At 42.8% G+C, this 15,949-nt stretch overlaps 1 protein-coding gene across 1 annotated transcript in view; it reads right to left on the bottom strand.

Annotated features, from left to right (window-relative positions):
- Positions 1 to 3,978, bottom strand: part of LOC125141390 (parathyroid hormone/parathyroid hormone-related peptide receptor-like) — a 28,523-nt gene extending 24,545 nt beyond the window's left edge. The window contains exons 1-2 of the mRNA XM_047814647.1: positions 3,902 to 3,978; positions 3,664 to 3,776 (exon numbers count right to left, since the gene is read on the bottom strand). Coding sequence (XP_047670603.1) covers positions 3,664 to 3,776; positions 3,902 to 3,978 — 190 coding nt within the window. The remainder of the gene's footprint in view (positions 1 to 3,663; positions 3,777 to 3,901) is intronic.
- Positions 3,979 to 15,949: the final 11,971 nt, after the last annotated feature.

Below are 15,949 nucleotides of genomic sequence, written 5' to 3'. Positions count from 1 at the left end.
TGTCTGATTAGCTGTCTATCACTTTACCTGTCTGTCTGTTTTCTCATCTGTGTATTTACCTGTCTGTCACTTTACCTTTAAAGTGACAGACAGGTAAAGTGACAAACAGGTAAACAGTCAGTTAAAGTGACAGACAGTCTGTCAATTTAACTGACTCTTTACCTGTCTGTCACTTTTACTGACTGTTTTCCTGTCTGTCTGTTTTCCTGTCTGTCACTTTACCTGTCTGTCACTTTACCTGTCTGTCACTTTACCTGTCTTCACTTTACCTGTCTGTCACTTTACCTGTCTGTCACTTTACCTGTCTGTCACTTTACCTGTCTTCACTTTACCTGTCTGTCACTTTACCTGTCTGTCACTTTACCTGTCTTCACTTTACCTGTCTGTCACTTTACCTGTCTTCACTTTACCTGTCTGTCACTTTACCTGTCTTCACTTTACCTGTCTGTCACTTTACCTGTCTGTCACTTTACCTGTCTTCACTTTACCTGTCTGTCACTTTACCTGTCTTCACTTTACCTGTCTGTCACTTTACCTGTCTTCACTTTACCTGTCTGTCACTTTACCTGTCTTCACTTTACCTGTCTGTCACTTTACCTGTCTGTCACTTTACCTGTCTTCACTTTACCTGTCTGTCACTTTACCTGTCTGTCACTTTACCTGTCTGTCACTTTTCCTGACTGTTTTCCTGTCTGTCTGTTTTCCTGTCTGTCACTTTACCTGTCTGTCACTTTACCTGTCTTCACTTTACCTGTCTGTCACTTTACCTGTCTTCACTTTACCTGTCTGTCACTTTACCTGTCTGTCACTTTACCTGTCTGTCACTTTACCTGTCTGTCACTTTTCCTGACTGTTTTCCTGTCTGTCACTTTACCTGTCTGTCACTTTACCTGTCTGTCACTTTACCTGTCTGTCACTTTACCTGTCTATTTGTATGCATTACGTCTCCACTATACCAAAGCTAGAAAACTGTTTTCAGGAGACACACAACCCAAAACACACGGATGAACCGTGTTTACTGCTAACAAACTGCTGTTGTAGAACAAGACACACCCCTGAGGGCGGAGCCTGTACCATGTAATCAGACAATGAGCCGATGAAACAGCCGTTACAGTGACTACAGCGTGAATGTCTATATCCCTGTCTGACAACGACACGGAACTCGGAAACACTGCTTTGAATTCCAGAGCCATTTCCAGCACACTTGAAGAAGAAGCTGCTGCAGAGTTGGTGGGCATCAGTTCTGACGCTAATCAGGACGCGGCATGAGGACGAGTGCAGGAGAGAAGCTCAGCTACAGCTCTCCATCCTCCATGCGCTAATGTACACCGGAGCTCCTCCTCACTTCTGACAGGTAAACGAGTGACCGTGGATAACAGGATGGAGTAATGAAGGAAGGTGAAGAAGCTACTCTGAGAGACAGAAATCATCAATTATCTGTGATGAAAGAAAATAAAGAAGACGGAAGAGAAGAATGTGAAAGATAAATAAACTTCCACCATCATCATTCCACCGTGGGCATGTCCCAAACCACACTCCCTATTCACTCTATAGTGCACAGAAACACTATCATCATTCCCCTAGCACTCTTCCAGAAGGATCTTTATTGTTGCGTTGTGTGCACTCCGGTGCTGAGCCGGGATCACACCGAGGACTACGAGCTGATCTGAGAACAGCTCGTTTAAAGAGAAGACGAGTGACCTCGCGTCACCTTCTCCTGAGTGCAGAGGGAGACCAGCCTGAACATGGATGTGATTCAGACTGAGGGAATAAACATCACCAGGGTCTAATGGGGGGAGAATATTACAGTTTAGTCTTCTTTAATCTGTACTTCATATTCACTTCTGCAGGTATCTCAGTGAAAGAGATAATAAAACGAGACAGTGCAAGTGGAACATCACTCGTGTGCTCGTGCGATCGTGGTCACGCTCGGAGCAACGAGTCTCCAGTGAAACCCTGACGATCCACCAGGCTACTTAAACAGAGGATCGCACTCACAATAAAACCCAAGAGCTCACAGTGTGAAGCTACCAGCACAAGCCAAGAAAACAGAACGGAGTACAAATACTGTTACGTCTGAGAATAATGACACGATATTTGAGACGAATGAAAAATTTTTTTTTTTTTTTTCATTTTAAAGTCTAAGGATTCTGTACATAAGAAGTCCAGTGGTCTTTATTTATCAGGAAGGTGTCGGAGCTGAAGAGGAAAATCACTGAGCTTGAAATGTGTCCTGACATCAGAGCAAACATAAAGCTGATGAAAATAATAAGGAATACTTCATACTACTGCATACCATTCTTCAGCATGAACACACACACACACACACATACACACACACACACAAACACACACACACACACACACACACAGATGAAACTTACCACCATATCGGATAACTTGCTGTAACACGCGGGATCCCGGAGATCAGCAGCAGCCATGTGAGGTGTATCATCCTTAACCTCCAAACACACACACGCTCACACACAATGTGTCTAATCCCACAAACGTGTTCGAGTGTGTGTCAGAATCATGGCAATAACACACATAGGCATGAGAGAGAAAGAGAAAGAATGAATGAGGGCGAGAGAGAGAGAGAGAACACAGAGCAGGTAACAGCCAGAAATGACACTGAGAGAAGGAGGGACGAGTCAGCTATACTTATACTGAGAGAAAGAGAGAGAGAGAGAGAGAGAGAGAGAGAGAGAGAGAGAGAGAGAGAGAGAGGGAGACAGAGAAAGGGGGACGAGTCAGCTATACTTATACTGAGAGAGAAATAGAGTGAGAGAGAGAGAGAGAGAGAGAGAGAGAGAGAGAGATAGAGGGAGAAAGAGAGAGGGGGACGAGTCAGCTATACTTATACTGAGAGAGAAATAGAGAGAGAGAGAAAGATATAGAGGGAGAAAGAGAGAGGGGGATGAGTCAGCTATACTTATACTGAGAGAGAGAGAGAGAGAGAGAGAGAGAGAGAGAGAGAGAGAGAGAGAGAGAGAGAGAGAGAGAGAGAGAGACAGAGACAGAGAGAGGGTGACGAGTCAGCTATACTTATACTGAGAGAGATAGAGAATGAGAGAGAGAGAGAGGGAGAGGGAGAGAGAGAGAGAGAGAGAGAGAGAGAGAGAGAGAGAGAGAGAGAGAGAAAGAGGGGTGAGTCAGCTATGCTTATACTGAGAGAGAAATAGAGTGTATGTGTGTGTGTGTGTGAGAGAGAGAGAGAGAGAGAGAGAGAGAGAGAGAGAGAGAGAGAGAGAGAGAGACAGAGAGAGGGTGACAAGTCAGCTATACTTATACTGAGAGAGAAAGAGAGTGAGAGAGAGAGAGAGAGAGAGAGAGAGAGAGAGAGAGAGAGAGAGAGCCAGTGTCAGCTACAGTTGGCACAGGGGAGCCAAAATTATTGACATGACTACTATGTATCTTGCTGTGAGGTCTGTGAGGTTTGGAGGCACATGCTCTTGGTCCATGATCTTGGTCCATGATCTTGTCAAGCGATATGTCTGTGGTCACCAGATTGTTGACCTTAATTACTTAACACATTCATCTTCACAAGAACTTCACAGCCCACTGAATTTACTTCACTCTGAAGGTGTTTAACTGTAGAGACCTGAGCTTCCTCCCTCTGCAGTGGGAACACCCTGAGATATTCACTCCAGACTTCTCTATCACCAGCCATGAACTCCAGAGCCTCCTTAGATGTTCCTGAGTGTAAGGTGTAATGTCTCCAGTCCAAGCTGGATCTGCCCCGGTGGTCTGTGACCAATGAGCGGTACCTGATATGCCTGCACCAGAAGTCCACAAGGGGGCATGCTTGGAACCTGATTTGGTGGTGAAGAGCAGAGGTTCTACTCCAGACTGTCAAGCTCCTCAACTTATCAGAGAAAGCAGGTCCAGGTCAAAGACTGACCTCCTCAAACTGAGCACCACCACCACCACCACCACAGACTGGAGCAGAGCCTGTAACACCTCTGACCTGTCCTCCATCCTGTCAATCTCCTGCTATCTTCTTCTTCACTCCTTTAGAAATCCACTAGATCTGGTAAAATGTCTCACCTCACCTGAAGGGAGAATCTGTCTCTGTCCCAGGAGAGCAGCATGGCCTTGAAGGTCTGAGGTGAGACCGTAGTGCTGCTCTGTGTGTTGATGAATAATAGAATGAGATCTGAGGTGAAACCTACATGTAAGGAGAAGAATTTGTTCCAGATGGTTTATAGATGGTTTATAGTTTGTGTAGACCATTGCTAACATCTAGAACGTTTTCTTCTCAGGGTTTAGAGATGGTCCTGAACATCCTCCCGAGAAATCTCTGTCAGTTTGGTTGCTTGTATCGCCATCTGGTGGACAGCTGCTGTTTACGCAGCTCACTTCTGGTCCTCTGGATTACAGACAATCAGCAGTGAGGCAAACATTCCTGTGTGTGTGTGTGTGTGTGTGTGTGTGTGTGTGTGTGTGTGTGTGTGTTTGTGTGTGTGTGAGGTTTTGTTTTGTGTCATTCAGGCAGAACTGTGCTTGTTGTGTTGTTATAAACACGACACATAGCGCCGATGATGATGATGAATAGCTGCTGTAGATCTCAGTGTGTGAGGCAGCGTATTACGGAGACGTTTACACAGTGTTGGTGGTCTGTGATGACGATGATGATGGTGATGATGAAGCTGCACTCCCTTAGCTCTACAGCAAAGTGAGCAGTGTTATAATAACTCATCAGGTGGAACTTATAGACTCATTTCCTCTGAGGGAAACATCAGCATGAGGTAAACGTCAACAGGGGTTTGTCCTGGGCTTTAGACATGCTGGACACCACAGAAAAGACCAGTAAGACACAAGAGATAACATGTTAGCAATGATGCTAATGTCTGAGCACAGCTACACTAGTCATCAGGTGACATGGACATGACTTCATGATGAACGACAAAGCAGCAGCAGCAGGTGGAGGAGGAAGAGGTGGAGGACGGAGGGGGGGAACAAGAGGAGGAGGAAAAAAGAAGAGGTGGAGAAGGTTGAGGAGGAAGAGGAAAAGGAAGGGGTGGAGGAGGATGAGGAGGAGGAAGAAGAAGAGGAACTCTGTTGTTTAAATGGCAGAAGCATAAACAATATTCATATTAGTAAAGTTGCTCATGGCAGTGAGTCTATCTATCTATCTATCTATCTATCTATCTATCTATCTATCTATCTATCTATCTATCTATCTATCTATCTATCTACGTTTACATTTATGGCATTTAGCAGACACCCTTATCCAGAGTGACTTACAACTGAGCATCTGAGGGTTAAGGGCCTTGCTCAGGGGCCCAGCAGTGGCAGCTTGGTGGAATTGGGGTTCGAACCCCTGACCTTCTGATGAGAGGAGGTGTGGAGAGGTGAGAGGAGGTGTGGAGAGGTGAGATGTATATTGTTTTAGCACAAGATCTCTGTACTACTCTGATTAGCTAACGCGAGAGCGCTTGGAACAAGGTTTGTTTGCACTGAAGCTAAGAGGTGAAGTTTCCACAAGCTCCAACTCTTCAGTGAACTCATGTCCTAGTGATGTGGTGCTGAAAAAAAGCCCCTGACACATGTGGCAGGAGACGTCTGGAGCAGGCGCCGTTCTCCTGATACCTCGACACGTTCTGCTTGTGTGCCAAAACCCCAGCCACAGACTGACAGGGGCAAAAACACTGTACATCCTGCTTCTGCCTCAACTGGAGTGCTTGAAATACACACACACACACACACACACACACACACACACACACACACACACACACACACACACACACACACACACACACACACATATACACAGTGGTGGTAGGCTGAGATGTATGGATGAGTGGACCAGTAGTGATTAATTTGCCCTCCAGTTGGGCAGAACCTCATCATTTCCTTCTCACCTGACATGACTCCAGGTCTGCGATTACTCAGTTACCTACATAAACACACACACACACACACACACACACACACACACACACACACACACACACACACACACACACACACACACACACACAGTCTGAGAGTTTCAAGCTAAAAATAGCGTTTCTCCCCCAGGCTGCGCTGTAGTACACCTCACACAGCTCATATAAAACCACGAGCATAAAGAACAAGAAGAGAACACAAACACCTCACACACGCGTGTGGGGAACCATGTGCACTTTCCCTCTCAGACCTCGAACCTGTCCGTCTCTCCGCATGCCATGTTTTCCTGAACCCCTCCCACCACCACCACCACCACCACCACCACCACCCTCCCAGGGACCCTGTGTAAACACACCGGAGTATCCATGAGCCTGTGCTTACCTCAGCAGCACCATGAGCTCATACAGACAGCATGATGTAAAGAGAGGTGAACATTCTCCGGGTGGTTGAAGCACAAGCACCGCCTGCACCACAGCTACACCGTACGACTGAATGCTCTCATGCAGCAGAGCAGGTATAAGGAGAGCTGTGAGAGGAGGTGCGGAGGTCCTCTCAGGAGCAGCGTTCGCTTCTTATTAACTTTTAGCATTATCATAGCACTAAGCTAACCTTCAAGTTAACCTACACACATTTACCCTCTAACTGCAACACATCTACCCTTAACTACACACATTTACCCTCTAACTGCAACACATCTACCCTTAACTACACACATTTACCCTCTAACTGCAACACATCTACCCTTAACTACACACATTTACCCTCTAACTGCCAACCCATAGTACCCTAAACTAACACATTTACCCTCTAACTGCAACACATCTACCCTTAACTACACACATTTACCCTCTAACTGCAACACATCTACCCTTAACTACACACATTTACCCTCTAACTGCAACACATCTACCCTTAACTACACACATTTACCCTCTAACTGCAACACATCTACCCTTAACTACACACATTTACCCTCTAACTGCAACACATCTACCCTTAACTACACACATTTACCCCTCTAACTGCAACACATCTACCCCTTAACTACACACATTTACCCAGCTAACGCAACAACATCTACCCTTAATACACACATTTACCCTCTAACTACCACTTTACCATCTAACTTCAACACATCTACCCTTATCTACACACATTTACCCTCTAACTGCAACACATCTACCCTTAACTACACACATTTACCCTCTAACTGCAACACATCTACCCTCTAACTACACACATTTACCCTCTAACTGCAACACATCTACCCTTAACTACACACATTTACCCTCTAACTGCAACCACATCTACCCTTAACTACACACATTTACCCTCTAACTGCAACACATCTCCCTTAACTACACACATTTACCCTCTAACTGCAACACATCTACCCTTAACTACACACATTTACCCTACTAACCTGCAACACATCTACCCTTAACTACACACATTTACCCTCTAACTGCAACACATCTACCCTTAACTACACACATTTACCCTCTAACTGCAACACATCTACCCTTAACTACACACATTTACCCTCTAACTGCAACACATCTACCCTTAACTACACACATTTACCCTCTAACTGCAACACGTCTACCCTTAACTACACACATTTACCCTCTAACTGCAACACATCTACCCTTAACTACACACATTTACCCTCTAACTGCAACACATCTACCCTTAACTACACACATTTACCCTCTAACTGCAACACATCTACCCTTAACTACACACATTTACCCTCTAACTGCAACACATCTACCCTTAACTACACACATTTACCCTCTAACTGCAACACATCTACCCTTAACTACACACATTTACCCTCTAACTGCAACACATCTACCCTTAACTACACACATTTACCCTCTAACTGCAACACATCTACCCTTAACTACACACATTTACCCTCTAACTGCAACACATCTACCCTTAACTACACACATTTACCCTCTAACTGCAACACATCTACCCTTAACTACACACATTTACCCTCTAACTGCAACACATCTACCCTTAACTACACACATTTACCCTCTAACTGCAACACATCTACCCTTAACTACACACATTTACCCTCTAACTGCAAACACATTCTACCCTTAACTACACACATTTACCCTCTAACTGCAACACATCTACCCTTAACTACACACATTTACCCTCTAACTGCAACACATCTACCCTTAACTACACACATTTACCCTCTAACTGCAACACATCTACCCTAACTACACACATTTACCCTCTAACTGCAACACATCTACCCTTAACTACACACATTTACCTCTAACTGCAACACATCTACCCTTAACTACACACATTTCCCTCTAACTGCAACACATCTACCCTTAACTACACACATTTACCCTCTAACTGCAACACATCTACCCTAACTACACACCATTTACCCATCTAACTAGCAACACATTTACCCTAAATACAACACATCTACCCTTAACTACACACATTTACCCTCTAACTGCAACACACTACCCTTAACTACACACATTTACCCTCTAACTGCAACACATCTTACCCTTAACTACACACATTTACCCTCTAACTGCAACACATCTACCCTTAACTACACACATTTACCCTCTAAACTGCAACACATCTACCCTTAAACTACACACATTTACCCTCTAACTGCAACACATCTACCCTTAACTACACACATTTACCCTCTAACTGCAACACATCTACCCTTAACTACACACATTTACCCTCTAACTGCAACACATCTACCCTTAACTACACACATTTACCCTCTAACTGCAACACATCTACCCTTAACTACACACATTTACCCTCTAACTGCCAACACATCTACCCTTAACTACTCACATTTAACCTCTAACTGCAACACATCTACCCTTAACTACTAACTGCAACACATCTACCCTTAACTACACACATTTACCCTCTAACTGCAACACATCTACCCTTAACTACACACATTTACCCTCTAACTGCAACACATCTACCCTTAACTACACACATTTACCCTCTAACTGCACACCATCTACCCTTACCTACACACATTTACCCTCTAACTGCAACACATCTACCCTTAACTACACACATTTACCCTCTAACTGCAACACATCTACCCTTAACTACACACATTTACCCACTAACTGCAAACCATCAACCCTTAACTACACACAATTACCCTCTAACAGCAACACGTCTACCCTTAACTACACACATTTACCCTCTAACTCAACACAGTCTACCCTTAACTACACACATTTACCCTCTTTCTGCAACACATCTACCCTTAACTACACACATTTACCCTCTAACTGCAACACATCTACCCTTAACTACACACATTTACCCTCTAACTGCAACCCATCTACCCTTAACTACACACATTTACCCTCTAACTGCAACACATCTACCCTTAACTACACACACATTTACCCTCTAAACTGCAACACAGTCTACCCTAACTACACACATTTACCCTCTAACTGCAACACACGTCTACCCTTAACTACACACATTTACCCTCTAACTGCAACACATCTACCCTTAACTACACACATTACCCTCTAACTGCAACACATCTACCCTTAACTACACACATTTCCCTCTAACTGCAACACATCTACCCTTAACTACACACATTTACCCTCTAACTGCAACACATCTACCCTTAACTACACACATGTACCCTCTAACTGCAACACATCTACCCTTAACTACACACATTTACCCTCTAACTGCAACACATCTACCCTTAACTACACACATTTACCCTCTAACTGCAACACATCTACCCTTAACTACACACATTTACCCTCTAACTGCAACACATCTACCCTTAACTACACACATTTACCCTCTAACTGCAACACATCTACCCTTAACTACACACATTTACCCTCTAACTGCAACACATCTACCCATAAACATTACAACACATTTACCCTCTAACTGCAACACATCTACCCTTAACTACACACATTTACCCTCTAACTGCAAACACATCTATCCCTATAACTACACACATTTACCCTCTAACTGCAACACATCTACCCTTAACTACACACATTTACCCTCTAACTGCAACACATCTACCCTTAACTACACACATTTACCCTCTAACTGCAACACATCTACCCTTAACTACACACATTTACCCTCTAACTGCAACACATCTACCCTTAACTACACACATTTACCCTCTAACTGCAACACATCTACCCTTAACTACAAACATTTACCCTCTAACTGCAACACATCTACCCTTAACTACACACATTTACCCTCTAACTGCAACACATCTACCCTTAACTACACACATTTACCCTCTAACTGCAACACGTCTACCCTTAACTACACACATTTACCCTCTAACTGCAACACGTCTACCCTTAACTACACACATTTACCCTCTAACTGCAACACGTCTACCCTTAACTACACACATTTACCCTCTAACTGCAACACGTCTACCCTTAACTACACACATTTACCCTCTAACTGCAACACGTCTACCCTTAACTACACACATTTACCCTCTAACTGCAACACGTCTACCCTTAACTACACACATTTACCCTCTAACTGCAACACGTCTACCCTTAACTACACACATTTACCCTCTAACTGCAACACTTCTACCCTTAACTACACACATTTACCCTCTAACTGCAACCCATCTACCCTTAACTACACACATTTACCCTCTAACTGCAACACATCTACCCTTAACTACACACATTTACCCTCTAACTGCAACACATCTACCCTTAACTACACACATTTACCCTCTAACTGCAACCCATCTACCCTTAACTACACACATTTACCCTCTAACTGCAACACATCTACCCTTAACTACACACATTTACCCTCTAACTGCAACACATCTACCCTTAACTACACACATTTACCCTCTAACTGCAACACATCTACCCTTAACTACACACATTTTCCCTCTAACTGCAACACATCTACCCTTAACTACACACATTTACCCTCTAACTGCAACACATCTACCCTTAACTACACACATTTACCCTCTAACTGCAACACATCTACCCTTAACTACACACATTTACCCACTAACTACACACATTTACCCTCTAACTGCAACACATCTACCCTTAACTACACACATTTACCCTCTAACTGCAACACATCTATCCTTAACTACACACATTTACCCTCTAACTGCAACACATCTACCCTTAACTACACACATTTACCCTCTAACTGCAACACATCTACCCTTAACTACACACATTTACCCACTAACTGCAACACATCTACCCTTAACTACACACATTTACCCTCTAACTGCAACACATCTACCCTTAACTACACACATTTACCCTCTAACTGCAACACATCTACCCTTAACTACACACATTTACCCTCTAACTGCAACACATCTACCCTTAACTACACACATTTACCGTCTAACTACACACATTTGCCCTCTAACTGCAACACATCTACCCTTAACTACACACATTTGCCCTCTAACTACACACATTTACCACCCAAACACCAAATTAAACAACAACCTCCCTATAACCTGAGTAAGCTAACCTCTAATTGTACTTCACCTAATAAACTCACCAACATACTAACCTCCACCTATTAACTCCACCAGGCCTAAATGAGGCATCCAACCAAACCTCTTCTTAATTAATCACCTTTATCTGTGCTCCAAGAAACTAACCAACAACTGGCTTTGACTAGTGTCATGTAGCAGCACCTAAACATCCCTGTACATTAGCTTAAAGTAACCACCAACTGATTAACTACTGTAAAACTGAGTAGCATCCAATTATCTATATAACCTCCACCTCACCATCTAACCTCCACCTCACCATATAACCTCCACCTCACCATCTAACCTCCACTTCACCATCTAACCTCCACCTCACCATCTAACCTTCACCTCATCATCTAACCTTTACCTCACCATCTAACCTCCACCTCACCAATTAACCTCCACTTCACCATCTAACCTCCACCTCACAATCTAACCTCCACTTCACCATCTAACCTCCACCTCACCATCTAACCTTCACCTCACCATCTAACCTTCACCTCACCATCTAACCTTCACCTCATCATCTAACCTTCACCTCACAATCTAACCTCCACCTCACCATCTAACCTCCACCTCACCATCTACCCTCCACCTCACCATCTACCCTCCACCTCACCATCTAACCTCCACCTTACCATCTAACCTCCACCTCACCATCTAACCTTCACCTCACTATCTAACCTCCACCTCACCATTTAACCTCCACCTCACCATATAACCTCCACCTCACCATCTAACCTCCACCTCACCATCTAACCTCCACCTCACCATCTAACCTCCACCTCACCATCTACCCTCCACCTCACCATCTACCCTCCACCTCACTATCTAACCTCCACCTCACCATTTAACCTTCACCTCACCATCTACCCTCCTCCTCACCATTTAACCTTCACCTCAACATCTAACCTTCACCTCACCATTTAACCTACAGCTCAAATCATCAAACTCACAAACGAAAGGAAAAAGAGAAAGAAAGTAAAAGAGAACTAAAAGAAGAAATCGATAAAATGAAAGATCAAATAAAAAGAAACAAAGAAAACGAAGCTAAAGTAAAGTAAAAAGTAAAATAACAGCAAAATCAACGAAAATAAAAAGAAAAATGAAAAAGAAAATAAAAAGACAGAAAAGAAAAGATAAAAGTAGATAAAATAAAATAAAATAAAAGTAAAATAAAGATATAAAAGAAAAGATAGATAAAAGTAGAAAAAGTATAAAATTAAAACGTAAAATAAGATATACCAAAAGAAAATAACATAAAAAATAAAATAAAAAGAAAATATAAAATGAAAAGATAAAGAGAAAAGAAAAAGTAAAAAATATAAAATAAAAATCAAAATATCAAACTAAAAATACACAGTATATAAATAAAAATAAACATTGAAAACATGAACAAAAAATAGAAAAGTAATAGAAAAAGTTAAAATGAAAATAAAATCGAATAAAATAGAAAAGATAAATAAAATAACAAGATAAAATCAAATAACATCTAAATGAAAATCAAACATATAAACTCAACATCACATATAACATACACATAAAATCGAATAATATAACCTAAAAAGCTAACAATGACATACCATAAAAATCACATAACAACATTTAAACATCAAAGAAACATATAACCTCACACTAACTCTACCACCTACACAATCTAACAATCATCACCATCTACCCTCCACCTCACTATCTAACCTCCACCTTACCATCTAACCTCCACCTCACCATCTAACCTTCACCTCACTATCTAACCTCCACCTCACCATTTAACCTCCACCTCACCATATAACCTCCACCTCACCATCTAACCTCCACCTATCCATCTAACCTCCACCTCACCATCTAACCTCCACCTCACCATCTACCCTCCACCTCACCATCTACCCTCCACCTCACTATCTAACCTCCACCTCACCATTTAACCTTCACCTCACCATCTACCCTCCTCCTCACCATTTAACCTTCACCTCAACATCTAACCTTCACCTCACCATTTAACCTACAGCTCACCATCTAACCTCCACCTCACCATCTAACCTCCACTTCACCATCTAACCTCCACTTCACCATCTAACCTTCACCTCACCATCTAACCTCCACCTCACCATCTAACCTCCACCTCATCAACTATCCTCTACCTCACCATCTAACCTTCACCTCACCATCTAACCTCCACCTCACCATCTAACCTTCACCTCACCATCTAACCTCCACCTCACCATCTAACCTCCACCTCACCATCTAACCTTCCCTTCATGTGCTTGTCTTGGTTTTTGAGTTTTGGTTTCTTTTCTTTTTCCAAGTGTTTCCTGGTTTTGTGTTTCTGTGCTATGTTCTTTGTAATAAATCATGTTATTAGCTATCCACGTGTTTGGGTCTGAAACCAGTTTACAGCCAATAACCCTTAAACTGGGACCAGTTACAGCTCCTCTGAGAAGGTGAACATCCTCATGCAGCCTCTACTGTCAAGTGAGCAATATAGACAATTACAAGCTGTTTTCCTGAGACACCTGAGACACCTGAGACACCTGAGACACAAAGTTCATTTAGAGCAAACCTTCATTAAGTATTAAAGAATGAAGAATGAAATAAGAAGTGAATTCTTTATGAGACCTCAATAAAAGTCTCTCTGTACGTTCTCAGAAACACAGAGCTGGAAATCTGTTCATGTCTCGTTCGATTTCTGCCAAATCAACAGCGTTATCAACGATTTTCACAGATGTGTCTCAGTCCGAAGAGTCTCGTGTGCTCCCTACGGTGCCCACTGAGTGAAAATGATGGAGTGTGGATTAAAACGCAGCATACTGGGCATTTCTAATGACAGCGAGGTGCAGATTGATGATAAGAAGACCCATATTTAATCATTCCTGGTTTCAGCTTACAGGGTTTTGGCTTCAATGAGTCTGGAGATTCCTACATCCTGCCTTATATCACTGTGCACACACACACACACACACACACACACACACACACACACACACACACACGCTTCAGACTTCTGGTTTATGTATTTCATAAGTTGCTGACTAACAGGCTGGAACATCTGGGAGGCTCATGAAAACCCAGAGAGAGAGAGAGAGAGAGAGAGAGAGAGAGAGAGAGAGAGAGAGAGAGAGTGTGTGTGTGTGTGTGTGTGTGTGTGTGTGTGTGTGAGAGAGAGAGAGAGAGAGAGAGAGAGAGAGAGAGCTGGACCAACATGTTGTAACCTAATGAGCAGATAAACACAGCACACATCACATGAACTTAATGAACCTCAACAGGCGCAGATTAAAAATGCAGAATATTTCTAACCCTCACTCCATTCAGCATCAGCAGTGTTTACCACAAGTCTACCTCATGCTGCGACTCCTTTCTGGATTAACTGATGAATGAAATAAACATAAATGAAGATAAATGAGAGCACGATGTAGAAATAACAGGAAGTGCTGATGGGGTGATGAGATTAAAGTTCTCTGGAGGACATGGACCAGATTTGGAGTCATGTCTGTTTCAGGGCTCAGGAGTAAACACCACTAGAGGGCAAACTTGTTTGACATTTTGCAAATCTTCCCTTTCAGACTCCACATCCAGCTAACGTTAACATTAACCCTGCTCAGAACCCTAACTGCTACTCCACCTCAACACCTTCCACATCTTTCCTCTGAATCCTTCACTTCTTCTCCATTGGGTTTCTCCTGAATATGACGTAGAGCGTCACTGGGAAACGAAAAGTGAGCAGAAAAAAAGTAGTTTTGTTTTCAGCACTGAAACCTTCCCATTATGTCTGAGATCATTGATTTGAACATCACCACATAACATCAGAGCATCGGCTGATAACGTCTCAATCGGCATGACCTCGGTGTCAAAGGGCTTGAAGATACACCACATACATCACCATGCTAATCTAACCATCCTCACAGGTGTGGGTGCTACCACAGGACAGACGGAGAAGACTTTCAGAGAGTGCGAGCTGCGAGTGTAAGTGCACTTGATAGAGTCTAATGATGAAACAGGTTGTGTAACCAGCAACCACACACACACACACACACACACACACACACACACACATTAGGTGTTCATTCATCATGAGGCATGGCTGTGTATTGTTGTGTTATTAGCATTCCCTTAATGCCTAGCAAAGAATGTTTGAATGGAGAACAAATGAATGTGTTTAATTAGAGATATCTTCAATAATCTCAGTGTAATGTGGGTCGACCTGCAGCCACTCCTGTCTTAACGTGTGCAAATGCCAAGCAGCGCTGCGCTAAAGCCTGCACTAAAGCCTGCACTAAAGCACCAAGCAGCTCATGATGAATAGTTCTGTCTGGGTGGCAACAGAAAATTATGAAAGCTTCTGTTAAAAGATTACGTGGTTGGAGCTGACGGTTTTTGCCGCAAGCTGTCGGTTGTTTACTTTAAATCTAGTAACGTGGTTCATTTTAGAATCATTTTACACAAAAGTCCACTATGTTTATATAATAA

This window comes from Tachysurus fulvidraco, chromosome 1 (assembly GCF_022655615.1).
Source record: "Tachysurus fulvidraco isolate hzauxx_2018 chromosome 1, HZAU_PFXX_2.0, whole genome shotgun sequence".
NCBI lineage: Eukaryota > Metazoa > Chordata > Actinopteri > Siluriformes > Bagridae > Tachysurus > Tachysurus fulvidraco.
Note: the sequence above shows the minus strand (reverse complement) of the source record. Positions and strands in the feature narration are given on the sequence as shown.